Source organism: Fundulus heteroclitus, chromosome 13, assembly GCF_011125445.2.
Source record: "Fundulus heteroclitus isolate FHET01 chromosome 13, MU-UCD_Fhet_4.1, whole genome shotgun sequence".
Taxonomy (NCBI): domain Eukaryota; kingdom Metazoa; phylum Chordata; class Actinopteri; order Cyprinodontiformes; family Fundulidae; genus Fundulus; species Fundulus heteroclitus.
Window position 1 is genome coordinate 5,063,546 of NC_046373.1, and position 27,269 is coordinate 5,090,814.

General features: G+C 39.1%; 1 protein-coding gene across 5 annotated transcripts in view; it reads left to right on the top strand.

Moving 5' to 3' along the window:
• The first annotated feature begins 14,012 nt into the window (after positions 1-14,012).
• The window catches only part of fhod3a (formin homology 2 domain containing 3a), a 42,163-nt gene continuing 28,906 nt past the window's right edge, over positions 14,013-27,269 (top strand). For all 5 annotated transcript variants that reach the window (XM_036144939.1, XM_036144940.1, XM_036144942.1 and 2 more), the window contains exons 1-3: positions 14,013-14,118; positions 14,664-14,769; positions 26,946-27,040. In XM_036144939.1, coding sequence (XP_036000832.1) covers positions 14,694-14,769; positions 26,946-27,040 — 171 coding nt within the window. In that variant the 5' untranslated portion in view covers positions 14,013-14,118; positions 14,664-14,693. The remainder of the gene's footprint in view (positions 14,119-14,663; positions 14,770-26,945; positions 27,041-27,269) is intronic.

The following is a 27,269-nucleotide window of genomic DNA, read 5'->3' on the forward strand; positions in this document are numbered from 1 at the left end:
TTGGTACTCCACATTACTCCAGACTTTTTGAATTGAGAAAGCTTCCTGGAGAGGAAGCAAAACGTCTTCAACTACGGAAAACAAGTCCAGTTGCTTTGTTTTTTACTTTTTTTGGAAAGAGGATGAACTGCAATGCTGCAGTGGTGCTTAATGCATTTAAGCAGCAGCTTATGTCATATATCAGTGTGTCGTCTGTGTTGGGGGAGGGACAACGTACACGGCGGCAGGACGGTGTACAAACCGAGGATGCAGAATGTCAGACAGGGATTTTAATCAGTTAATCCACTCAGCAAGGAGCCGGTATCCTCCACTAGCCTCTTTGTTTACTTCCCCCGACTTTCCTCTGGTTTCACCTTCCGTCTCTGCCGTGTTTGCCTTTTCCGACTCATCTGCCTTCATCCCAGTGAACTACAGAGAACATTTCAAAGCTGATCAATAAATGTACTGATGGTAACTGCACACTATCGTCCTGCTTTGTGTAAAGATTAGCGCCCGGGTGTTTGGAGGTACATATTCACAAACGAGAACACGCTGCAGTACAAAGCTGATCGTACCCAAGCACTTTGCTTGACGGCCCGTTTTCGTTTTCCAGTCCGACGGGCAGCGTCTTTGCACATGCTCATTGAATCCAATTAGTAACAATGAGCGCAGCGCCGAGCGTGAGAAGTAGGAAAACAGACAGAATGTGTAAGTAAGACCCGGTGACAAAGAGTGGGGAGGAGGAGCAGGGGAAGACAGTGGTGACTTGTTTCACATGTGCACCATTTTTATGTGAGACGGAAGCCCCGAAATATTTCCACAACCTTGCTTTTATGTCGAAAGGGACTTCATGAAGAAGAAAAAAAAACATTGTCTAAGACTGCCTCTAATTCGGATGAAGTCAAGTTACAAAGCAGTGATGGGCATGAGGTCATTGCATGCAAAACATGAACTAAAATGTAAACTAACATTACTCTGTCGTTTTACTATAGATATGTGATGTATTTTCTTAATCTAACTGCAGAAATTTTATTTTGCTGAGAGAAAAGAAGACCTGCAACATTATTAATACTCCTTACACTGCAGTGCCTTTCATGGGGCTGTAATGCACTAGTATAAAGGAAGGGAAATGTGGTTTTCAAAATATTTTATGAAGAAAACAAATCAGAACAATGGGAAATGCATTTGCATTCAGATCGCCTGATTCACTGCTTCCTAATGGCCAGATTTTGCAGTTATTACAAATGCAAGTATTTTTCTGCCTCTAACAGCTTTTCTTCCCATTTAATCTGAGCAGAAACATCAGAAATAAACATTTTCCCCACAGAAGGATGCAGCCACCACCATGTTTCACATTGGTGCTGCTGGTGTGTTTGAGAAGTTTGGTATAATTTGCCATGTAAGCCAGAAGGTTCTGCTATGTTCTCATTGGTTCAGAGCAACTTCATCCACATATTTACTTCTCTTCCATTGGAGTGACATAAGTGGAATTCACAACTAATACTGTTAACCCATTCTGTTACCTGAGCTTTGGACTCTTCTGTATGAGGTTGGTTCTGGGGGATTTGATTTTGGTTTATCTGAGTAAAGAGGGATAAATACAAATGCTGTATTTCTCATATTTATTTATATAAAAAAAAACATGCAATCCTTTCCTCTGACTTCATGATTGTGCGCTAATATATTATGTTGACACATCACATAAAATCCCAATAAAAACTGAAATTTGTTGTTGCGATGTAGCAGAATGTGAGGGTTTGGGGTAGGACTAAGGCACAGACAGGATCTCAGCATGGTGAGTTGAAATAATGTAATCAAAAGAAAACAAACAGCATTGCACGAGGAGATCAGGACAAGAAACATGGACGGCGCTACAGACATGGAAATGGATAGACAAGCAGAAGAGTCCAGCAGTGAGCAATGACAAACCAGGAGCTTAAATAGAGGGCCACAACTTGAGAATGGAGGTCAGTAAATCCAGGGCTAATGTGAAGTATCGCTGAAGGATCGCAAGGAGACTGAGGAAGAGAGACTAATTAACATGAATAAGGGCAAAGGTAGATACACAGAAAACTATCTAGCCAAAGAAAAGTTTCCAGCTGAGATGGTAAAAGAAAAAAAATGCCCAATGTACATAAAAACCGAAAACAAAGATAATAATAAACTAAGGAACTAAACAGAAAAAGCATAAACTGCTATAGGCAAAACTAAAAATAACCATATATATAAACAAGGAAATACTGTAAACATAAAAGAAAAACCAAAACACCTGGGGATCGTGACAGAATAGTTTTGTATGGGCACTGTAGATGAACTATCATTATCTCTGAAGACACAACGCTGTAATGATGGATGGATGCATTGTGTCTTGGTGTTTAAATGTGGGGGCGAGACGATCTTGAGCTCACGACATCATGTGGTGCTGGTATTAGAAGCTGAATGTACTGTATTTATGTTGTAAACTATTTATGACTTGGCCTTCTGGACTAAAACAGAAGAGTGCTGGGGGGCAAAGGGGGGTCACGAGCAACTTTCTGTGCAAGAATATATGGCGTTTGGCATCACGCATATTTTCATTACGCCTGCAAATGTTTACGTTAAAGTAAGTCAGCCTTCCTGAGGCCATCTGTTTTTGAGCTTGTAGTACAGCTGTTGTCCTTCAACAAGTTCAAAGATGTGGTTCATCATCTACTGCAGCGTGAGTGTACATTTGCATGGAAAATGAAGGGAGGCTGGTTCTGAAAGCCCCGTCTTTACGGTGACTGAATCATAAAGGAACTTGCAATTACTTTTGAAGAATAGCAACAAAAAAACACCGTAATTTGTCACAAGCCAATATGCCAGTCAACAGCCAGCAACATTTTTCTTGGCCCTTTTTTAAGCAACTGTTAGCACTGTTGGCTTCTGAGGGACGTTTAGAAAAGCAGCAGTTTATGACTCATTTTAGCTCTTTTTTTAAAGTCAAAAGGATGGAAAAAATGTATGGATTGTTTTATGTCAGATAATTACTGCAGATAGTTTGTTTAGCAGTAGTTTAGGTTTTTGTGCTTCTGCAAAATGAGACCAAATATGTTGTTTTTGTAGTACACAAGGCATGCTAAGGAACCGACGCATTAGCACAGGAGAAACATATGTCCAAGAATTAAAGATGCTGGTATTTATTGTGTAAAACATTACAGATTCTGACCACATGCCCTCCTAAAAATAGGTTCCCTTTCCCACAAGCCCGTGTGTGTAGAACTGTACACAATATGTTGTTTTGAGAAGTTGTCGATTTCAATAGAGTTGAATTATTGTAGATCGATTAAGAAAAACAATGCTGTGTCACAAGTGCTTCCCATCTTGATTTGCATTTTGTTTTTGCCACGCGAGATCCATATTCACACAGATGTAGAATGTCTCAATTCCCCTTCAGTGCTTTCCGCCTTCTCTCTCTTGCACACACACTGAACTCACAAGGTCTCCGCAGTCATCTGCGCCATCCACAGCCTCCAGCAGTCAGACTGTAGGCCAAGACCAACAGACTAAAAAAGAAAAAAGACAGCTGCAAAATAACCAAGTTGTCCTCTGGACTGAGACTGAAATTGTGCTTTATTGAACATACAGCTTGATGGAGGTTTTATTCTTTTATGTCACTTCGTAGATTGTGTTCCCAAAGAAAGAGACTACTCCTCAGCTTTTGTGTTTGCACAAGCATACTGGCACAGGACGGTAAAGCTGGTGTGGAAAATGTTTGGCAGATCATACACAAGAAACTTGTTATTTGGAGTTCAAAGGGAAATATTCACAGACATTCTGGACTTGTTTCAGCTTTGAAAATGTCCCGTTGAGAAGGGCAGCAGAAGCACATGCTGCAGTGCATGACCTCAGCAAAGCCTGAACTCTGGTCCTCGGGTCATTACAGTATGCCCGACACCTAATACCTCCTATATATAGAAGAGATAGCAGAGAGGGGGGAAAGCTTCCGGGGAATTAATCGAGCTCTCCAACAACCCACCGGCTGATGGGCTCAGACAGCCGTTTGGGGGGGCCTTTTTTAAGTGGTGCAATGAAATCCCTACGAAACTTGAGTCAGTGGTTATTACTGGGCTTAAATATGGGGCTACAAGCTGTGATCCACCTCCTTTGGGCTGATAACCAGACTCTTGCATCAAGCAGAAAAATATTACCCCTGGTAACCTCACTGTGCCTATCTGTAAATATCATGTGGCCTAATATAGATTTGTTTCACTGAAATAATTCCTTCAGGTCAAAGAGTGGGCAGTGGATTGTATTTGTAATTTTGGTGATTTTGAACTTTGCTATTTGCATGAATATTCATATCAGGGGTCACCAACCTTTTTGAAACTGAGAGCTACTTCATCGGTACTGTGTCGTACTAAGGGCTACCAGTACTGACCTGTGAACTACAAGAGTCCAAGCTCACCTTAACTCTACATAACATAAATATGCTTTTAATGCTTTTATCATTTTTTAAATCTATATAAATACAAGTATGATTAAAAAGAACAGCAACTGAATAAAATAGCATTTTAAATGCAGCTCACTGGAATATTGTGCTATTTCTTTGAACAGGCTTGAGGGCACAACAAATGGTCTTAGGGGGGGCACCTGGTGACCACGGGCACCTCGTTGGTGACCCCTGATATATATCCTACTGCCCTTCATTATTTTGCCTTTTTCATTAATTAAATGCATGCACTGGTTAGAGCAGAGTGATTTGCATCTTGCATAAAACGGTAAATGACCTGTACTTGTATAGCACTTCATCCAGTGTTGAGGACCCCAAAGAGCTTCACATTGCATTTAGTAATTTACCTATTCACTCACCCTTCCACAGTGGTAAGCTACATTATAGCCACAACTGCACTGGGCCAGACTGACAGAGGTGGGGCTGCCATACAATCGGCGCCACCGGAACCTCTGACCACCGACAAGGAGGCAAAGCCTATGAGGTGAAGTGTCTTGCCCAAGAACACAACAACTGAGGTGGATGGAGCAGGAGCATCCTTTAGTGTTCGCCCAATGACTATTGACTATGACAATGTTATTGTTGTTCATGACCAGAAATAGTCTGGAGAAGCTTAATTTTGTCTTTCTTGTCAGTGAGATAAAAGTTTTGGAGTGTTCTCTCTCGCGGCTGACTCACAGTGCACAGCTCCAAAAACGTCATCTTGGTAAAATTACTTGGTAAATTACTCTAGTAATAGTGTCAATAAAAATGTGAACTCTGTTGAAACGTTTATTTTCTTAAAACATGGTGATACCTTTGAGGTAGTTATTTCCCAATGCCCACTTTGCATTTTTCCTTAAAGCCTTAATTTTAGAGTTACTGAAGTTGTATCATCACCAGTAATCAATTCTAAAAAGAAAATGTGTTCGTGTATGTGTCTTTGTTTCCATTGCACCAAACCTATTAGAATACCTTGCATTCAGCAGAGACAAACAATGGAGGTGTTAGTTGTGATCTCTAGATGTCACGTTTCGGTTGATGAGGACTCAAAAAGACTGACTGAGGTGAAAACTGATTTCCTTGATAGTAAAAAAAAAAAAATAAGAAGAACCTACAAATAGCAGTACAGTTAAAACAGGATATGGAGCACAGGCAGAATAACGGCAATAATAATAATGGAATCCAGAGCAGAACAACAGAACAAAAAGGCAGAGCAACAGAAGAAACCAGTGATGAGTAGTGAAAACCAGGGAGTTTCAATACAGAAGAATGTTTATGATGAAAGGTAAGGCAGAAACAGGTGAAAAGGAGGATCAGCTGGTAGTAAAGACAGAGGAGCTGAAGGCAGGAGTTCAATGAACAGGAACTGAGGAGAGATAATCAATGGAAGAACTAAAACAGAATCAATACAACATGTTGCTGATGAATGAACGAAAAATCTAATCCCCAAATTTGCCAACTAATGTGGCTAGAGAGCATCAAAAACCAGTGACAGTAGTAATATGCAGTAATGTTAATTTCCTCAGTTGACTTGTTGGTGCTTAGTGGGTGACTTTGAGCATGTACGTAGAACATCGTTATAACCCACACTCAATGAGAGTAGAGAATGAAACCTGCTCTGTATCACTGAGGGCGTGTCTATACGTTATCTTTTCATGTCCAGCTGCACAGTCTCACTTTTATTCTCTTGAATAAACCGGATCCCCTTGAAGAAACATGTATTTATCTGACTGTGTGTTGTTAAGACTGAGGATTAAGATCAGAGGCACTAAACTGTTTGCTAAGGGATTTTCGTCAGAATAAGACAGCGGTTACCTGGGGACTCACTTGTCTGCGTAGTTGGTGCAAACATTTTACCCAACTGAACCGACAGTGGGGCTCTATGGCTTACAGCAGATGATGGCGCCTTGCTTCATCCAACTTGGCCTTTTTCTGTTTGGAGAACGTGTGGATGGTGCAGTAAATGTTAAAGGATTAGTCAAAGCTGAGGGATTCACAGCATTAATCTCATTGGGGGAGGAGGGGTAGGAGGGATAGGACCGCCTCTGAGCGACTAACCAGACGGCCCGGTCACTCGGGGAATCCTTGTTTCTCTGTGGAGGACACTCCCACACACACACATGCAGAGTTCCACTGCTCTATTTATCTCAGTGTTAACCCGAGGGTCTGCTTACCAAAATAATGCATACTCATACTCTATAAGGCATTTCTCAACTTGTACAATGCCTAAACTGCTAATCTTGTTATCATCTAGCATAAAGGTCCCAGAGGATGATATGGATGTGAAAATTTCAGAGTCGATGAGATTTAAATGCCCAAAAAATTTATCTTGCCTAAAAAACCCGGATGTTTACGTACAATACTTCTTACTTTTGATGTAAAGAAGGAAATAAACAACATCTCAGTAACATATGCAGGCAGTTTGGTGTCCACACAACAAGGAATTTAGAAGGTATACATGTTTAGATTGAAACAAATCAAGGAAGACCCCTATTCTTTTTGTGCCATGTTGGCACAGTTTTGGCACAATTTTTGAAATTTTGAAATTGAAAATGTAGGATGCTATCATATATTTGGTAGATACTTTTGTAGAGGAGTCTCAGATGAAGATCTGTACATTTGATAACTGTGTGTCAGTCTCAGCTAGTCAGCTACAAGCGCATTATTGTTGCTAAAGAGCTCAAGCCCCCTTGAAAGGGGCCGTGCGGGCTTAAGGGGTTAATTCAGTATTTGCAAGGTTTGCATAATTGATTTTATCTTTAAACATTGTAAATATGATCAGGATGTGCCGTGTGCATGAATATCTGATTGGAGATTTGTGGCTGATTTTCTGTGACTGGTTTTTGCAAAGCTTTGACCTGCCAAGACCAATTTTACATATTAAAATTTCTCACAGAGTTGTTTCATCGTACAGCTTTTCTGCTTCCTCTTACTTTATTTTAAACACTTCTCTTATACTGGATGTAGCTAACTTTGAATTTTATTCCTGCACTAACAACCTCCACAACAGAGAGTTTTGTGGTTAGCTTAACTATTTAGTGCTTAGGTTGAAACCAATCCCTGTCGATCATTCTATAATAATTAAGTATTATGGATTATGAGCTAATTTCCTGGTGTGTCTCTAATTTATTACTTGAATCAATTAATCAGCAGCCAAAACAACCTAAACACTAAGGGCGAGAATCTGGTAAAAGAGGTAGGTATAGCTGAGGTTTTTGCCTTGTTTAGCAAAGTAAATGTCAATTCTCAAAGAATTTTGAAAAGTTTTAGATCAGTTCAGAGATACACTCTAAAAAGAGAAACGTTATCTCAACTTATTTAATTTAGTTTTTAAGTTGTCAATTAAATAAATGAAGCTGGGTAAATATGTTACCAAGTGAAGCAATCCATTTAAGTTGTTTCAACTTTCTCTTTTTAGAGTGTAGGAATCTGCCAACTTTGTTTTGGTTGATGGATGACCGGCAGGAAAACCTCAATGAATAAAAAAAAAATAAAAAAAATCTAAACCAACTCAAAAATCACAATTGATCCTTACACAATTTGAAGGAAGACTGATCCGTGTGTTAATACTTCAACCCTGTTTCTCCAGGAGGAATGTTGGAAAGAGGCAGCTTTAATCAAAGCAACAGAGACACTTTCTTTGTACCAAGAAATATATTCAGAAATGTTGCTCACATTGTCTAGAAGAAAACTCCAGAGGAATGGTGTCAAAATATACAAGTTCTGAAGTGTATAATAGTGCAGGGTTTTTAGTTGATGCTTGTAAAAATGTCCTGAGAAATCATTTAGAACCAAAGACAACTCATTCTCTTGTTTTTGACTCTCATCTTGCTTTAGGCAGATTAGGATTTTGGAATGGAGTTTTTTTCCCCCCTCTAAATGACACGTCAGGACGGATACGTTGCAGGGCATCTGAGGACGCGGGTGAAACAGCGTGGACACGAGGCTACATCGCCTCCAAAACAAAACCGTAAAACTCCAACAAGGCCTATAAATGAAACGTGCCTTTCGGTCTTTGCTTGGTCGCTCTGTCTGCCGGCCCTGCTCTGGCGCACACATGTGCACACGCTGATGTGCTTCATGCAGCACATCAGCGTGTGCACAGGCCACAATGACACATCCCAAATGAGGGTTGAGGCTCTTCTTGTGACAATAGGAAAAGAAGGCGCCAGGCGAAAGACGAGTGACCAGTGGGGGACACGTGGACATGCACACCATGAATTTTTTTTTTCACATGCTGATCATCTGTGTGTTGAACCCGTACAGAGCTTTCCTTGTAACTGAGACAAGTTGTCTTCTCTTAGTTCTTCTTAGGACATATTTCTATCTATTTGTTTTATTCGGCAAGCTTTAATCTGGGGTTGAGTTGCAGAAAATCAAGCAGTTCTGGAGCATCTGCATTAAGCAGGTGGGCGGATGTGAGATTTGTTTATGTTTTAATCCGTCCCAGCTTGTGGCGTTAGCACAGCTGCAGCCAACGGTGTCAACTGGAAAGTGGTCTATTAATTATTTTGGCTGCCCAGAGCTGTTTTTCTCTGGCATGAAATGGCAATCATGTTGACCAGGTGCATACTCGCGCCTGTCCGATCAACCAGGATACGAGTGTAGATGAAGGGATGCAAGAAATAACAGCAGCACCAACGGATGAAGCCAAGGTTAAACCTTATCGCTGTTGCTGACGCGCTCCAGATGCACGGCATGCTGTCGGTAAAGGTTAACCTGACAGCTCCACTCGTGCTCTGACGGGGAACACACACAACACACAGAAGGGTTTTACAATAGCCAACAGCCAGATGGGCCGTTTAAGTGGCCTCTTGATTTCCTGGGAAGCCTGGGCAAAATCAGCACTGGGCGATTTAGCCGTCTTCAGTTTTCAAGGGTTCTCAAAAGTGTACCCACCCTTTCTTAAAATTCCAGGCTTTTGTGTTATATGATAATGAGTTGTTGATAAAAAATGACAAAACCTTTCCCATGTATTCTGTCAGGCATAACTTGGTAAATTCAAGGAAAGAACAAACATAATTAATAGTGGAACAATATTAAAATAACAAAATGTTGCAACAACCTGAGGTGCATAAATGTGCACACTCTTAAAGGAGCAATATGCAAAATTTCATTATTTTAGACAGAAAGAGCTAAAAATAGTGACGAACTAAAGGTAATATTTCAGATGGACTATGGTGTGGCGTCACACTGCATCTCTGTGTTGTTCTCCAGTCTCTTGTTTACAAAGCTGGGCCAACCGCACATGTGTGTATGTGCATGTGAACAGCTGCCACTCAGGGCTTAGCCCCTCCCTGCCCCTAAAATACCACCATCAGAGTGCAGTGTTGGTGCAACATGGCAGAGAGCACCCCCAGTAGATCGAAATGTTCTCCTGCTAACAGCATTATCTAGTTATGAGTTATTTATTTCTTTACTAGACATGCTCCTCCAAAAGGTTTTTTGCTGTGTATTTATCCTTCACAAATATGTGCATGAGAAGGGAAAGGAGGGGCATGTGGAGCGAGGTAGAGAGAGGGGCGGCTTGTCACACAAGTTACGTAACAAGAGGTATTTACCCGGTCCAGCCGTTGCCCCCGACTTAGTAGAAGTGCTGGGCTGAACACACCACCCCCGCCCCGCTTAACAAAATCTGAGACGTCCCCGATTTTCATTACAGAAATCTGGACACCTTACTTTAAACACATACTTTGTTGAAGTGGGTTTTGGGCCCAGTGTTGTCATTCTTGTGTCCATACCTGGTGTAAGTTCTAGAGAGTTGGATTAACATAAAGTATAGTTCAGCTGTCTTAGTACGATGTTGCCAACATTTCCTTGTTGGCGTTACTTTGCTGAAACCATAGTTCTTTGAGAGGTAACACAAATCAGCCAGAGGATAGGTAGGTAAACCTTTCTATGCATTATATGTACACCAATCTTCAAAAAGTGGTGACAAGTGAAGACTGAAATTAGTCAGGGAGATTACCTGAAGACTCTCCTGAATCTTCAGGTCATGTGTCAGAAACATGGTGGTAGCAGCTTCATGCACTGGGGCTCCTGTTCTGCAGTTGAAACTGAACTTTTGTTAAAATGGATGATATAAATGGTGCTTGCTAGAATAATGAAGGTGAAGCTATTTTCTGTTTCACCCTCACAGTGACTCCAAACATCCAAATCAACAAAACAATTGTTTGCGAGAGGAAAATGGAAGTTCTGAGGTGGCGTAGTCATAGTCCAGAGCTAAACCTGACAGAAAATATCCTCAGAATCTGTACATTTGGAAAACTTTTCCAAGGTAGTGGTCAAATAATACCCTGTCAATTTGTGGAGTGCTGACAGACACCAGCCAAACAAAGCTGGATGCTGGGATTCAGTCAGAGGGGATTACAACACAGTATAAAGTTTATAGGTGTGCACACTTGTGCAAAAATGTTATTGCACCCATTTCCTTTTTACTTGGAAAACTTTAAAAAAATTTTTTTTTTGATTTTTACTTTTTCCTGTTTACCATTTTTTGCATTAGAATTTTACAGGAAACATCTCACTAAACATGGAAAACGGTTTTGAAATTGTTATGGTCTCAGTTTTTACAGCACATAACATTGTAATTTTAATAGGAGTCTTTACATTTTAGAGCAGTGATGTCCAAACTTTTTGCTACATAGATTAAAATTGGCAAGTTGAAAGTGCCCATGGGCTGTCATAATATATCTTTTTTTAATAAAAAAAATCCAAAAACCATGTTTGAATCTTTAGTTTTTACTAAACAATGAACCAAACACATTATAGTGGAACAGGTAAACTAGTCGTTCTCTTTTTTTTACTATGTCATTACAGAAAATGCAAAATTAATGATTATTAAAAGATGAATGCATTGTGCCTTACCTATCATTTTGAATTTTAGGAAGATCATTACAATCTTGGCTAAAATCTCTGGGATGTTGGGCCAGATAGGTGCTGCTCTTAAATTGTGGTCGTGGTACAGTACAAAATATTCCTTGGGGTGCATATGACCCCCTGGCTGCACTTTGGACACCCCTGCTTTAGAGTTACTGTTGTTTTTAATATTGTTTTGAACAAATTTGGATGAAATGTTTGGTATGTTTACTAAAGGTCTTTTTTTTAGTTGGTTTACTGGCCTCCCCCGCTAACCTCATGTTCATTGTAGTGCTCCACCAACCTGTTAAGACAGATCATACAGATGATTAAATGACCTTTCATCATTTGAGCACCACTATGTAGGCTATCAGAGGTTCATATCACGAATGCCTCTGCTAATCTCTCAGAAATTGTCCTGCAGAAGTGGAGACAGACAGGCCTGTAATTCTTTGTCTGCGTGAGGAATGATAATGATTTTGACCCTAGTGCTGGGTTAGCCTAGAGTAGCAGCCAGTACCATGGAACCATGCCAGAAACGGTAAGGAATCGCATATTTTTCTTCCATGTACTTAGAGAACATTAGTAGCCTGTTAACCAACGCTCAAAAAGTACCAGGAGAGCTATTTAAGAAGTTGAATTTGTCACCAAATATAATTGTACTATTTACAAAAGATTAATTTAGTTGGTTGTATCGAAAACAAAATCAAATCTAACTGGTTTCCAAAGTAGTATTAAAATAATATCAAATTACTAATGTTAAAGTTTTAAACATATGTTCAAAATGCATATGAGACAATTCCATTTTCCAAGACTACAAATTTGCAGACAAACATACAGCATGTTCTATGCTTATTGGCATTTCTGTTAAAGATGTGCAAAAAAAAAAACATGTTCCAGCATAATCTCACTCTGAAAAAACAAATCCAACCTTTAACTTGAGTACATTAATTCAGCCACATGATAAGAAATCATTGCTGGTGGTACCGGGATGACTAGTGCCACCCCTAACAAATGTTATTAATTCCATTCAGTGATTTCTTTAGCAACAATTAACAACACACGTGGTCTCAAGGCATTTTACTTTATTAAATAATTGTATCAGAAGCAATTTTTTGTCTTTAATTTACACTTTCTTTGTTCAACTTAAACAGTGCTTCATATCATTCTGTCTAAGGATGCTCATATATACAATGTTTAAAACAAGTGGAACCGTGACAGAAGGTTAGAGGAGGACAGCATTTTATTGTGCCATCACACAGTGAAAAGGATGGTAAACAAGGTAAAAAAAATAAAAAAATAAATTATATATATATATATATATATCTATATATCTATATCTATATCTATCTATATATATATATATATATATATATATATATATATCTATATATCTATATCTATATCTATCTATATATATATATATATATATATATATATATATATATATATATATATATAAAACTGCAGCAAATGCCATCATTTTGGGATGGTCAAGTCTTTATAACAACCATTAGATCCTATCTACATGCCAGCCAATTAAGCGATGACAGGAAAAAGCCTTTTATAGCATAAAAACATTTGCAGTGTGTTTCACCTGGCTTGGACTTTAACTTGAACTGTGTGTTGTGGTCAGGTGACACTAAGACTGATCTTTTGGGCAACAAACACTCTGGGTGGGTCTGGCCCAAAGCAAAAGATGAATATGTGGAGAATTACCCGGTGCCCACTGTTTGGCACGGTGGAGGATCTGTGATGCTGTTGGTCAATTTCCTTTCTGAAGGTCCCGGGAAGCTCGTTAGAGTCTATGGCGATATGATTATTATTTATTTATTTATTTATTTTTTAAATAGCAGAAGATTTTAAATATAAATCCAGAGGACTCTCCAATTGGGTATTGAATGGGTGTTTTATCTGGATAACAGCCCACAAACTAAAGCTGAATTAACACAGAGATGGCTTATCAGGCACAAAATCAGCCTCGTTCTATGGACATCAGTCTTCAGGCATATCCCTATTGGCCACCCAAGGGCAGAGTTGAAGAGCAAAGAGCATAATAGAGACCGTGCTCAGAGACATGGTCTCTGTATCACCAAATGGTAAAGGAGAGGACTAATTCCTGTTCTTGAGGCAAAAAGACATTTTAAAAGAATTTGTGTGTCTTTGTAGCAATAGACACTTCTGAAAATGTATTGGCAAAAACTAGACTGTGAAACCATACTAACAGTATTATATACCTCCTTTAATTCAAAACAAAATAATAACAGGTTCACAATCAGTGTTTGAAATCCAAAGTCTTGTAGCAGTTTGCCCCGAACAGTTTCCGTGTCGTGACCCGAATACTTTGGAGTTGAACTCCAGCCAGCGGCTCATTAACATTCCAGTACAGCTGTAATCATCCCTGCAACCTATATGTGTGCGCCTGAATGTGTGGTAGTGTAGGGGCGATATTTTGCGTGCACATCGATTGAGAGCTCGGTGAGAGTGTGCACGCCTCAGGTCGCTGAAGTCCTGCGCTGACTAGGTCCATCAAACTGTTGCGTCTCGTTCACATCCCGACCTGTTGTGCAACGTCCGCGCAGCTGAAACTCATTTCACCTGCAGGTTTTATTGATCCTCTCATCACAATAAAACATGTGAAGACTGGAGAGAGATGAAACGTGTTCAGGGAGATAAATGTCAAGATGTGGCCGCGTAACAGCCTTTGTTCAGTCTCATAAATAGACATCTCTTTTTTTTTTTTTTTGTTCCCCTCTGCAGAGAAACTCTATAACTCCAATGGACGGGACTTGAGGAGGGCTCTGTTCTCCTTAAAGCAAATCTTTCAGGTAAAACATATTTCACATGCAATTGGTGTTGGTTTGTGTTCACAGTATGAAAACTTTTATTTTGAACACTGTTCTCCTGTGATTACTGAGGACCTAAACATCATAACTTTATTGTGCCTGAGTTGGTGTTGGGCATAAAGCCAGCATTAGAAGTTTACATTTGGCATTTGATATTCAGGTAATGAGAAGAAAGCTTGGAGATTTTTTTTTTCCCAGCTACTTTATATAAGGACTGTTGTGGGGCTGCTGCAATTGAAACAAGCTGCGGCTGAAGGCAGGGCTTCCACTTGTGTTTTTCATCTGTGTAAAACGTTTAAAATTGGAAAAAAGAAAGAAAAAAAAGCACCAAAAAAAAAAAGATTGACAAAAAACCTGAACTGTCAAAGTTAGTGTTAATCTTTCTTCTGCACACTACTGACATCATGTGGTAATATGTAAGATTGCAACTTTTAATGAAGGGCTTTGATGGTAGTTTCAAGGAAGTCTTTCTTACTGTTAGTTTTTTTTTTTTTTTTTTTTTTTTTTTTTTGTCTTTATTTTCTCAGGATGACAAAGACCTGGTCCATGAGTTTGTGATGGCTGAAGGTCTGACCTGTCTCATCAAGGTGGGAGCAGAGGCTGACCAGAACTACCAGAACTACATATTAAGAGGTAAAGCTCCTCTTCATTACATTCAATATAAAAGCGTATATCTAGAATGTCAAAAAGACAATATGTGGATGATATAGCAATATCTCCGGAGTAAACATTACTGCAGCAGCTAAACTAAACTCTGTTTGGGTTGAATATTACCAGCTTCTTATGAGGTAGCTGTTTTTATTGGTGTATAACTGAAGATAATCAATTATTGTTTTAAATTGCAACAGGGTGCAGAATGACAGGGTGTAGAGCAGCAGTAAGCCATTCTGGTACCTGGGTCCTGTATGTTCTTGATTTATTTCCTGCTCCAACCTAAATCAAATGATTAATCGTCTTTGACCAGCTAAAATATAAAGCACAAATGCCTATATAAAGGATTAGATGGGATGTTTTTGACGTACAATTCTGATCTAAAATTACAGAATATAATGTTTGAGTGTAATATATGTGTTATATAGGGCATGTAGAGAAGCAGGTACTTTGGGTAACTCACACCCAAATTGACTTTCTTTTTTTTTTTTTTTGCTGATAAATTGCATAAATGGATGTCTTATTGCACTGTAAACATGTCCTAGTGATTATTTTGACAATTTACTGCACATTTGTTGAAATCCTGCTTTTGTGTCTAAAACCGTCTGTGTGGCGCCCTCCTCATGTTTAACGAGTGTACTGCATTTGAAGTTTGAAACAGCATAGTTATTGGCTCAAAATATATTGTGACATCACCCATGTCGTTCCTGTTTGTATTATAGCTTGGCCATCTTTTTAAAGCAATCTCTCTGTCAGAGATGGGTAGAGTTCACCTGTAGATGAGTAGACTTTTTAAAGCAATAACATAGAACATGGAGGTCCATTTGGGGTTTAATACGTCCAAACGCACTAATGACCACTGACACCACTAAGGCTTTGCCCATTCACATCTTCACTATCTTCTCCTTGAATCCTATTTTCCTGTAGCTTTTATGTTCCTTTTTATATATATTCCTCATGCTGGGGATTGTTACATGTATCACTTTTGCACTCTTTTCTGCTTTGTCCACCACTATCTATCTATCTATCTGTCTGTCTGTCTGTCTGTCTGTCTGTCTGTCTGTCACAGAAATGTGAAAGAAGTTATTCATTGTTAAAAGTCTAATAAGGAAATGCCACACTGAGGTATGCAGCAGAGCTCTTTATTGTCAGAACAACATAATGTTACACAGGAAGTAAAAATCTTGTCCAAGGCAGAACAATCCTGCTAACACGTTGCGCACTTAAAGTTTCACACTTTAACTTCATGGTTTGACTGAAAACCTAAAGATGTACAAAGCAGCTTTACGACTGAGTCAAAATGCATCGATAGGTTGGTAAACGTGCCGTTGTTTTTCCGTAACTTGTGTAACGTGAATCCATCTTTTTGTTAATTTATTCAAATAAGCTGCATACACCGATGTAGACGGATCTGGTTCTATATTAAACATGCCGTTTGCTGTGAAATGATGCCTTTACCATTTTTTAAATCTCTTTTTGTGTGACCCTGATTTGTCACATGAAAGTAAAAGTAAAAAGTCCATGTGCTATTTGAAAATCCCCTATGTGGTCTGAGTCAGTTAACAGTTAAAAAGGAAACATCTGCAGCCAAGCGCTAAATAAACTCATAAACTTTCTGCGTGTAAGAGTAAAGATTGATCTCCCTACAACTGTGTTGCGGTAGTTTCAAGCTCTTTTGTATTAGCTCTGGGAAAAACAACTGCTCAGACACGCCTCCTGTTTTAATAAAGTTAAGAATAAACTTTACTTTCACATTATCTTTAATCAAAATAGCAGTTTTAAGCAAAATACCTTGAAAATACATAATAAAGGCAGACTTGTGAATTTCTTTGCTTTGCATTTATGAAGACGATTCGACTTGCATGTTTCTTGGTTATATCTAAAGTCCCAGCTCCCAGACTTTAGGCCATTTGGGTAGTCATCAGATTTCCTTTATCAGAATGCCGTACGGCCGTATTGAGCTCTCAACGATGCTTTTCTCCTCTTCAGCAGAAGTTCCCTCTGGAACGGGAATGAGCCAGTAGTTTCCATGTATCTTCCTTTTTTCTGGTTTGATCCGATTTTGCATGATCACTTTGTACGTTTTGCCTGTAGTCTTTGACGTGAAGATCTTGGAGTAGACCTCAGCATCAGGAAGATTAGGTGTCGAGTAGATTCCCCTTCCATAAGCTTTCCCATTGCCCGCCTTGTAGTGGCTCCTAATGATGCCTTTGGCTCCTTCTAAACTGGTTCCATGGTAGGAGACGGGCCACTCTCCGGGCACGGAGTAACTTCTCCATCCAATGGTGCCCAGCCATGCGTTTCCATCTGGATATTTGCCTTTGAGTTTCAGGGCCATCCGATACCAGCCTTTTGGGCGCACGTATGGTTCATTTCCTCTCACACAAGGAGCCGAGTCAGAGAGATGAGTGAAGTCGAAGTCGTACTGCGGGTCAAAAAATATCTTCTCATCAACAAAGAATTCCTTAACGTAGCTGCTTTCTTTGCCAAGGATTACGTTGATAAAAAAATCATCGACTGATAAAGCAGGGGAGTTTTTCCAAGAGTTCTTCTCGTCAAAAGGTGCAATTCTCTCCCCAAGAAGCGCGCTCAATGCTTCAAATCTTACATTTTGGTCCAAAAGCATGGTTGAACCGAAAACTAGCAGCTCCTTCCTGTAGTTCAAGATGTCTGAGCTTCTCGCCTGTGTTACAGAATGCTTTAGTCATTTGGTCATAAAAGGGGCGAAGGAGGGCGGAGTCTTTTGCTTTCACTTTGAAAGGGTTTTCTTGGAACTGAACACCAGCAGAAACAAGCTTGTAGATTTTTCCTCACCAGTTAACTGAAAAGCACAATGACATATGATTGTTGTTAAGGGGCATACTTTTTTTCACTCCACATTTGATTTAGCTCTGAAACCTTTGCAGAAGTTTTAACTAGTAACCACAGGATCATTGTGTCTGAGACGATGTGCAAACCTTACAGCGCACAATCAGGTTTGACAGGGTTGACAGGTTCGGATGCACATGCAACACATTTTTAAATTCACAGGCATACAAGATAACAAAACTGTCTGACTACAGCTGAATCTATTGTTTGAACTGGATCAGTCTCATGTAGCATTAAATTTAGCGCTTAGCGAGCATGGTTATTTTGACTTTGTAAATCTTGTGTTAGAGATTATGAGATTTCAAAGACTGGACTGCAAAGTCAGTTACCATGGAAATTACAGATAAACAGACTCTGGAGGCACAGAGTCTGACAAACTGAAATTGGACAGAATGACTGATTAGGCGAAGCTTGGTCAGCAAGGACACGTCTGCATTATAGCATGATGTTCTCCACCAATGTGATGAACGGAACACCGATATCATGCTGGGCACTCCCCTTAATGGGTGTAACACAACGGGTCCTATTAATGTCTGTGTGAGGAATGAACAGCTGACATCCGGAAATCTGCCCGTTGCCTTGTTGTGTGTGTGAGCCCAGTACTGAAGCTGTAAACATCCCTCTGCCTTTTAGATTAAATATAGTTTTGGTTTCAAGAGTCTTTTTATTACTACAGAAGACTACAACAGAAAAACCACATTATTCAGCTAAATAACCTTGGGTGGCCACCGCAGGTCAATTTTGTTAACACTTGTCACATAATGAGTTCAGAAATTATTATGTCTGAAACTCTGGATAATTCAAACCTGATTCTGAAAGCTACTGCTTATGTGACTTGTAGCAACCTTTGAGTGATGCTAATTTCAGAGAGCTGCTGCTACAGATGCTGCATTCTTTGACTATTTTGAAATTCTTTGAAAAAAGCTTGAACAAAGTTATAGTTCCTTGGCAGTACATAAATATCAAATAGTTAAAAATCCATTTGGTATTTCTCATAATGTTATTTTATTTATTTATTTTGTAATGCAAACATTGCAGAGCAAATAGGATTTTGATACAACCAATACTTGTTTTAGAAACTGAATATGTGCTGTGAAGGAGTAACACACGCTCACACGCAGATGTAAAAGAAAACTGCAGTGGTTCACCATGCAGGTCAGGTTTTGTGAGGCCGATCCTTGTATAACATTTTATTCCCAGCTATGTTGTGTGCTCTGCTTTTTCTCCTGAAAGTGAAAGAATCCGAAATTAGTTCTAGCCTGTAAAGCTCATCATTTACTGGACCGATGCCACAGTTACACCTCTGAAAAAGTGCTGCAACAACTTCCTTCATTTCTGCACCGAGCAGCTCCTCTGACTTCCTTTCTGTGCATCTAAACAGGTGCGAGCGCTGATTAATCTTTTTTTTTTTTTTTTGGGTAGGGCCGCTCTAGAGGTGTACCACAAAAGAAGAAATTCTACTTGAACATAAATCCATCGGCAGTCAGTTGCCTGCTGCTGGATTTTGAAGTCTGGCTGGTCCAGTCCAAGTTTCTTTAAATGTTTCTGTTCCTGCATTGAAAGCATTATAAAAGTATAATTTTGTAAATCAATGACTTAATTCACTTTCTCTGGACCACTTCTTGTCATTGTTGTGGTCTGGCTCTTCCGTTTGCTCTTTCATGCATCTTAGCTCCCAGGGTGTGCCTTTGATTGACAGGTATGATCAATTATTCTGATTGGATGAAGAATGACACAAAACAGGTTAATTGGCTGCAGGAGTTGAGCGCTGCCCCCCGAGAAATGTCTTTCAGGAACCAATTAGAGATCAGCACGGAGTCACATGGAAGCCAAACCGTTAAACAGACACATAGACACTCGTTTGTCTGATTCCCCATCGGCATTGAAACATCAAAATTAGGCTTACACATAAGAATAACCCCAAATAAACCCAAAATGAAACGGGAAAGCTGAAAAATCAAAAGTCATCCACATCTGTTTGAGAACAGATGTGATAATCAGTTTTCATTTTGTAATTTATGTTTTCTGTTGACAAGCCACTACTACGTCTAATTTATGCTTCAGCATATCAATCAATCAATCAATCTTTATTTTCAACTACAATTTGCATTGTAATCGAAATTACAGTTCCAGTAAAACCGTCCATCACATACATCACAAACATTTGGGGGGAAAGATTTGACTGAGGCCTTGCATTGCCAAAGAACGCTGCCATTAGGCGCATTCTTCCAAACTGCCAAGGACCCCGCCTGACGCGGTTTCCTTAGGGTGCTGCCTTTTGACTCTGTGGAAAGATAGGAGCCACATTTGAGGAGGGAGAGAAAAAAAGGCATATTTCACACTTTATCCTTAACCAGGATACAGTTTGAGATATCAAAAAACCTCAGCATGAGAAAAGCACATATGACAAGATATATAATATTTGCTCTGGCTGTGTAATGCGAGTGTTGATTTGGCCTATGTCAAGCAACAAAACATGATCACCAACAATGTTAATTTATTAGACAACTAATAAACATTTTTTACTAAATTGATATTTTGGACGATCAAAGGAAGGCGACACAGGATCTGGTTGGGATCTCCCTCTTTACTGTACATTTATGTAATATATTTGTTTCTGCCTATGATAATTCTTAGTTGTCCAGGTCATGACAACAGCAAACATCTTGATGCCTATCTTTGTAAAATATCTTGTTAAATATATATATGTAATATTTAATCTATTATTGATCAATCAGTAAAGACACTCAATTTCGGTTCTCAGTGGGCAGGCTTAAAAGTATATCACCCAACCACACCACCTTTTTGACCAGTCATCTACAATCAAGCACACAAAATGTGGTGTGGATCCAATCATGTATCAGGGATATATAGTATTCTAGGGGGTGCTATTGATCCAAATTCCAATGTCATCCAAATGAGCTGCATGTAGGATGAAAAATGAAATTCATATCCACTTTGTAGCAAATCAGATCATGCATATGTGATTTAGAGCCAATATGCCAAGAGCGAGCTATGAATATCTCCTGACCTGCCACACCCACATGGTTGAGCCAACAGCCACAGGCGGTCTGTTTACAGTTGGACCTTGTTTCCTGTCATCAGAGACAGCTTGAAACGTGTATGAGTCAGAAGGTAAAATGAGGACATCCACATGTAAAAGAGCTGACTTCCTGTTGTAAGGCATCTAAAGCGATGTCAGCAAATGCAAACTAATTCAATTCAATTTCAATTAAATTTTATTTATATAGCGCCAATTCATGAAACATGTCATCTCGAGGCACTTTACAAAGTCAAAATGTCAGATTATACAGATTGGTCAAAAATGTCCTATATAAGGGAACCAGTTGATTGCTTCAAAGTCCCGACAAGCAGCATTCACTCCTGAAGAAGCGTAGAGCCACAGGGAGAGTCGTCTGCATTGTCCATGGCTTTGCAGCAATCCCTCATACTGAGCAAGCATGAAGCGACAGTGGAAAGAAAAACCACCCATTAGAGGGAAGGAAAACCTCCGGCAGAACCAGGCTCAGTATGAACGATCATCTGCCTCGACCGACTGGGGTTACAGAAGAAAGAGCAGAGACACAACAAGAGAGACAAAAAAGCACAGAAGCACACATTGATCTAGTAATCTGTTCTACATTAGATGGTAGTAGCGGGTGAGCTGTCTTCTCTGGATGATGTCACAGTTAACAGAACGCCAGACCAGGTGTACCTACTATGAAGAAAAAGAGAGAGAGCAAAAAGTTAAAAGCTGAAATGACGACAGTCATTTCAATGTAATACAATGCAAAACTGGAGAACAGTAGACTGAAGAACAGTAGAAATCAGTAGAGTGAGAAAATTAGACCCTGATGTCCTCCAGCAGCCTAGGCCTATCACAGCACAACTATAGAGATAGCTCAGGGTATGAGCCACTCTAACTATAAGCTTTGTCAAAAAGGAAAGTTTTAAGGTTAGTCTTAAAAGTAGACAGGGTGTCTGCCTCACGGACCAAAACTGGGAGTTGGTTCCACAGGAGAGGAGCCTGATAGCTGAAGGATCTGCCTCCCATTCTACTTTTAGAGACTCTAGGAACCACCAGCAGACCTGCAGTCTGAGAGCGAAGTGCTCTGTTAGGAACATACGGGGTAATCAGAGCTCTGATATATGATGGAGCTTGATTATTAAGGGCTTTATACGTTAGAAGGAGAATTTTAAATTCTAATCTTGATTTAACAGGAAGCCAATGAAGGGAAACTAAAATTGGAGAAATATGATCCCTCTTGTTGATTTTCATCAGAACTCTTGCTGCAGCATTTTGGATCAGCTGAAGGCTTTGAACTGCATTTTGTGGACTTCCTGATAGTAAAGAATTACAATAGTCCAGCCTTGAAGTAACAAATGCATGGACTAGTTTTTCAGCATCACTCCTGGACAGAATGTTTCTAATTTTGGCGATATTCCGGAGGTGAAAAAAGGAAACTCTGGAAACCTGTTTAATATGGGATTTAAATGACATGTCTTGGTCAAAAATAACACCAAGATTTTTTACTTTATTACCAGAGGCCAAGTTAATGCCATCCAGATTAAGTGATTAAGAACTTTATTTTTTGAAGATTACAACTTCTGTCTTGTCAGAATTTAAATGCAGGAAATTTAAAGTCATCCAGCTTTTGATGTCATCAAGACATGACTGCAGTCGAAGTAACCGATTGGATTCATCAGGATATATGGATAAACTAAAATGCAATTAGGGCTGGTATGAGACTGCACACTGAAAGTTTGGTATAGCTCTAACCTTGTTTTGTGGAATGTATTACAGTTTCATCTGTTATGGTAGGAAGTCTAATTTTGAGATTTGGCCACACCCTCAGGCATCCAGCAAAAAGCTTTTGATAACTTTTGGTCATTAATGCGTGACGACTATACTGAGTGATTTAAGTCTCTGGGTCTAAATATGTAGGAGGAATTCACACAGATGAAATGTGTGTAAGAGACAAAATTTCATTTTTTTCCAAAATGGCTTACTTCCTTTGGGGTCCGATCCTTTTAGTGCTTTTTGTGCTTTTTAGGGACCTGTCGAGGAATTGGGCCTTGACCATTAAATATGTCACTCTATATAGTTCGAGTCCTGGACTAAGATTGATCATATTGCAGATCAGATAAAAAAAAATTGGAAATTAGAGCCAAATGTATGGTCAAGGCGTGACATTTGATTTTGGCGCCTCATCATGGCCACACCCTCTATTGAAAGTCTGTTTAAAAGCAAGTGAGACCAACTTATCTTTTTCTGACAGTTTAAGTTGATTATGTCAAAATAGGCCAGAAATGAACCTTTGACCCAAAATGGCCTTTTGGTTGTAGGTCATGCCTCAAAGTAACTATTTTGTCTTGATCAATCAATTGGCACATGCAACTTTAGGAGGAACTGTAGAGCCATTTGGCCACACCTGTTTTCAGTTCCATTAAATTTCATGAAGGGGACAATTTTGGGTTAAGTTTGGTGAGTCCATGTTAGGGTTAGGACAAGTCCATGGTTGTGCCATCCAAACGTAGATTAATTAGTTTATTTGTTAAACACACATTAAAACAAAGCCTAACTCTTAGTTTATTTATCAGCTGCCATTGTTGTTGCACAACACAAAAACCAAACACTCTACTGGCACATAGATGCAAAATGGACCGCTCCGTTCCACAAACATTTTACAATATTAACGAATTATTACAAAGTAGTCAAAGAAGAACTTAGTGCTTCTCTAGTGCAAGAGTAACACTATTTTTGGTATTTTATCAAGCATTATTTTAAGGACTTAAGAACAATGGTGCATCAAAATGAAACATGTCAGTGTGCAACTTAAACTCAAACATTGCATGCTAGATGAATCATAGTTTTGTGTTTATTGACAAATTTATTAGCTTTCATGTTAATAACAAATGTTTACACCTGGATTTGTTCCTTCATTGTGACTGGGGATAACCAAGTTCTTAGTTAACATCTTATTTCCTTAATCAGAATGCCATACGGCCGAATGGCACTTTCCACAATGAGCTTCTCCTCTTCAGGAGACGTTCCTTCTTGAACAGGTATGAGCCAATAGTCTGCCCTTTGGCAAATCTCTCTCAACTTTTGGTTAATACAATTTTGGACAATCACTTTGTACTTTTTCCTGGTTGTCTTTGATCTGAAGGTCTTGGAGTATTCCTCTCTTTCAGCAACATCTATATCAGGTGTTGAGTAGATTCCTCTCCCATATGAATCTCTACCACCTGCTTTGTAGTGGGTCTTGATGATCCCTCTGGCTCCGTCTAAACTGGTCCCATGGTAGGAAACAGGCCATTCTTCAGACACGGAGTGACTTCTCCATCCATCAGTGCCCAGCCAGGCATCTCCATCTGGATATTTACCTTCACTTTTACTTTCAAGGTCATGCGGTACCAGCCTTTCGGCCGCACATAGAGCTCACCGCCTCTGTAACACTCGTATTTCCCTGATTCAGACAGGTTAGTGAAGTCGTAGTCGTACTGCGGGTCAAAAAACTCCTTCTCGTCAATGAAAAATTCACTGACATAAGGGCTGTGTTGGTAGACGATGGAGTTTGCTAAAAACTTCTCCACCGTTAAAACATGTGTTTTTTTTCCGAAGTTTCTTTTCTTCAAAGGGTTTGACAATCTGACCCAGAACCAAAGAAAGGACTTCAAATTTCAGAGCCAAGTCCGAATACATGGTTGTAGAGCTCCTTTGTTGTTATCGCGTTCAGGGTGTCTGCGCTCTTCTCCCTTGGTCTAAGCTTTTATATTCAGGAGTGAAGTGAGATAAGACCCGTGTCTTTCAGTTTCGGTTTGCTTTAACCAGCAACAATATCTGAAAACAGTTTTAGTGTACTGCTGTCTTAAAAAAGTACTTGCCTTCTCTGAGATATTTTCTTTTTGTATTGTTTTTTTTTTAATTTTCATTCTTAACTTTTGCAGATCAGCAAACAAATTTTAACGTCTGACTAAAAAAATAGGTAATGTTTGAAAATCATATTCTGAAATGATGATTTAGTTGATTTAGTACCTTTGTCCCCTGAAAATGTATTTTGTCATAGATTGTAGCGGCTGTCTGCTTACTGTTACTTGTCTGCCTGTTTCTCTACGCGATGCGAGCGTTGGAATCTAAAGTCAAATCCGTTGTTTGTACCCTCAAACGCTGAGAAATAAATTTGATTCTGATTCTGAAGCAGCAAAGCCATTAATACCTGTGACCTCCTCAGATTGTCTGTATTATTATTATTATTATTTTTTTTTAAACTGATAGATTCTTACCAGATGTAGTATGATGCACACCATCCAAAACATTAAACAATGCATTGTTTAGTTCTTTTTTGTTTTTTTTACCATTTTCAAACAATATGGTTGATCCTAATTGATTTGTGAGTTAAGAAATCAGGGCAGTTTCAAACTGCTTTAAGTGTTTACTCAGGTCATCTTGGTCAGATGTTCAAATGTGTTTTATCCGAAAGATTTAGGTTTCACATAAGCTAAAAGAGGATAAATATAAGTGATCAAGGATTAATTTCAGATCACTTTAACGTTACATAAACAAACATTATATTTTGTGAACTCAGAAAATGTTGCATCTCCTTGTTTGATTGTTGTGTTTCCACCCTTTAAGCAGGCTTTTAAAGCATTATACTAAAGTTTAACTATATTTACTTTGCTATCTGCAAATCATAGCATTAGTATAGCTCATTGAGATTAATCTTTCTGGGAAAGATAATAAATCTTTATCTGTGGCACTTGTTTTTACATAGGTTATCTTTCTCTGACAATAAAATGTCATCATCTGAACCCTCAAGGGATAACAAACAAATCCAGTAAAGATATGTGAAGGGGGAAACTCCTTAAAGTTTAGTGTGTTGAATGTAATTTAGGACAAAAGTAAAAGAAGTGAATGCCGTGGTGTGTTATTACGTTGCCATATTCTTAAATATTAAACAAGTAAAGAGTTTTCATAGATATATAAAAAAAATAACTTTTTTCATTTTTTTTTTCCATTTTTTCAATATATGGGAAACAGTCAAAATTCAGGTCAAATTTCAAATTTCTTTTAAGTAGCTGGTGCATGTAAAATATCCTTATAACTTTGTAATGAGTGTATGACTGCTTATTTCTGGCTCATCACTGTTTACCGTAGCCAGGTTGATTGCAGTTTAAAGGTCTTTTTTTGTTTGTTTTTTGCACACCTGGTAATTGCTTTGTCAGTAAGGAAATAGTTGTATGGGCTTCACCATAAAATAAACGATTTGTTTATCACTGTCACAAGTGTGAGAAATATCATTCCGTCCAACCTTATTTGTCGAGCACATTTCATACAGAGAAATGCAACAAACTTGTGCTTTGTGGAAGTTTAGAACAGAGGTAAAAATCCTTAGGAGAAAAAAGGCCAGCTAATCAAACAAAGAAATCCTAGGTTTTGTTGCCATACGCAGTCATATAGGGAAAGAATTAACAAATTAATAAACGTTTTGTCAATATAAAAAGAACAATTACAAAACAATCTGAAAAACAAAGTCATGACAAGAAGTGACCAAATTTCCATTTGGTCTATTATCAATGCTCCTTTTTAACAAATCTCACACTGCTGGAAATGCAGTTCAAATAGTGCCACATTTCTAAGGAAACTCCGTGTGTTGAGCAGCAAAGTTGATTTTGTGGGAAACACTGTTGAAAAAGTGTCAAATCCTGTGGAAGCAGTGTGATGGTGAGGGCAACGTTTCGATTACTGGAAAAAAGGAAGCTTGTCTTTGTTGGAGGCGGTCTCAATACAGAGGAATGTCAGGATGATATCTCACAACCAGTTCCAACGCCATACCTCCACTCTAAGGGAACAGACTCTATCGTTCAGGGTGCTCACCCCCACGGAGCGGGCTTTGTCATACAAAGGCGACCACTGAAAGGGAAAAGCCAAAAGATTTTATTTTATTAATTTATTACAAATAACATATTTTTCTTTCTGCTTTTAATTGTGAACTGGTTATTTAAACACATCCCAAATTGTTGTTTTTTAGTTTTAAAGCTAATTTGGCCAGAAGTTCTTAACAGAAACCAACAAAATGGCGACCCCCGTAGTTCTGGCTGTGAAACCTGGCTATGTAACGTCTGCTAAAACAACAAAACTAAACTGATAGATTAATGTGTGAAAGATTTTCTTTTCACGCATGTCACAAGCAAGCAGCGTTTTCTTGTGTATTGATTCCCATCGCTGTCATATGGCTTTTCCTCCAAGCCTAGTATTGTCTCCACCTCTGTGTGTTTCTCCTGATCAGCTCTGGGGCAGATCATGCTGTACGTGGACGGGATGAACGGCGTCATCGGCCACCCGGAGACGATACGGTGGCTCTACACTCTGGTTGGCTCAAAGGTATGGGGTATCTGTGCAAAAAAAAAAAAAAATGAAAAAAAGAGAAAGTGAAAACGACTCCGGGCTGTTATTAGTGCTGAACAACCACCCATTGTTTGGGAAGCCGTATTTTTAGCAGCCATCCAAGGAGACGCACACAAACACATCTGTGAGAGTAGCTTGTACCCTCAGCTTCTTTTCTTTAGTTGATCATATTGAGAGCATGCAGCATCTAAACTGGATTATTCCA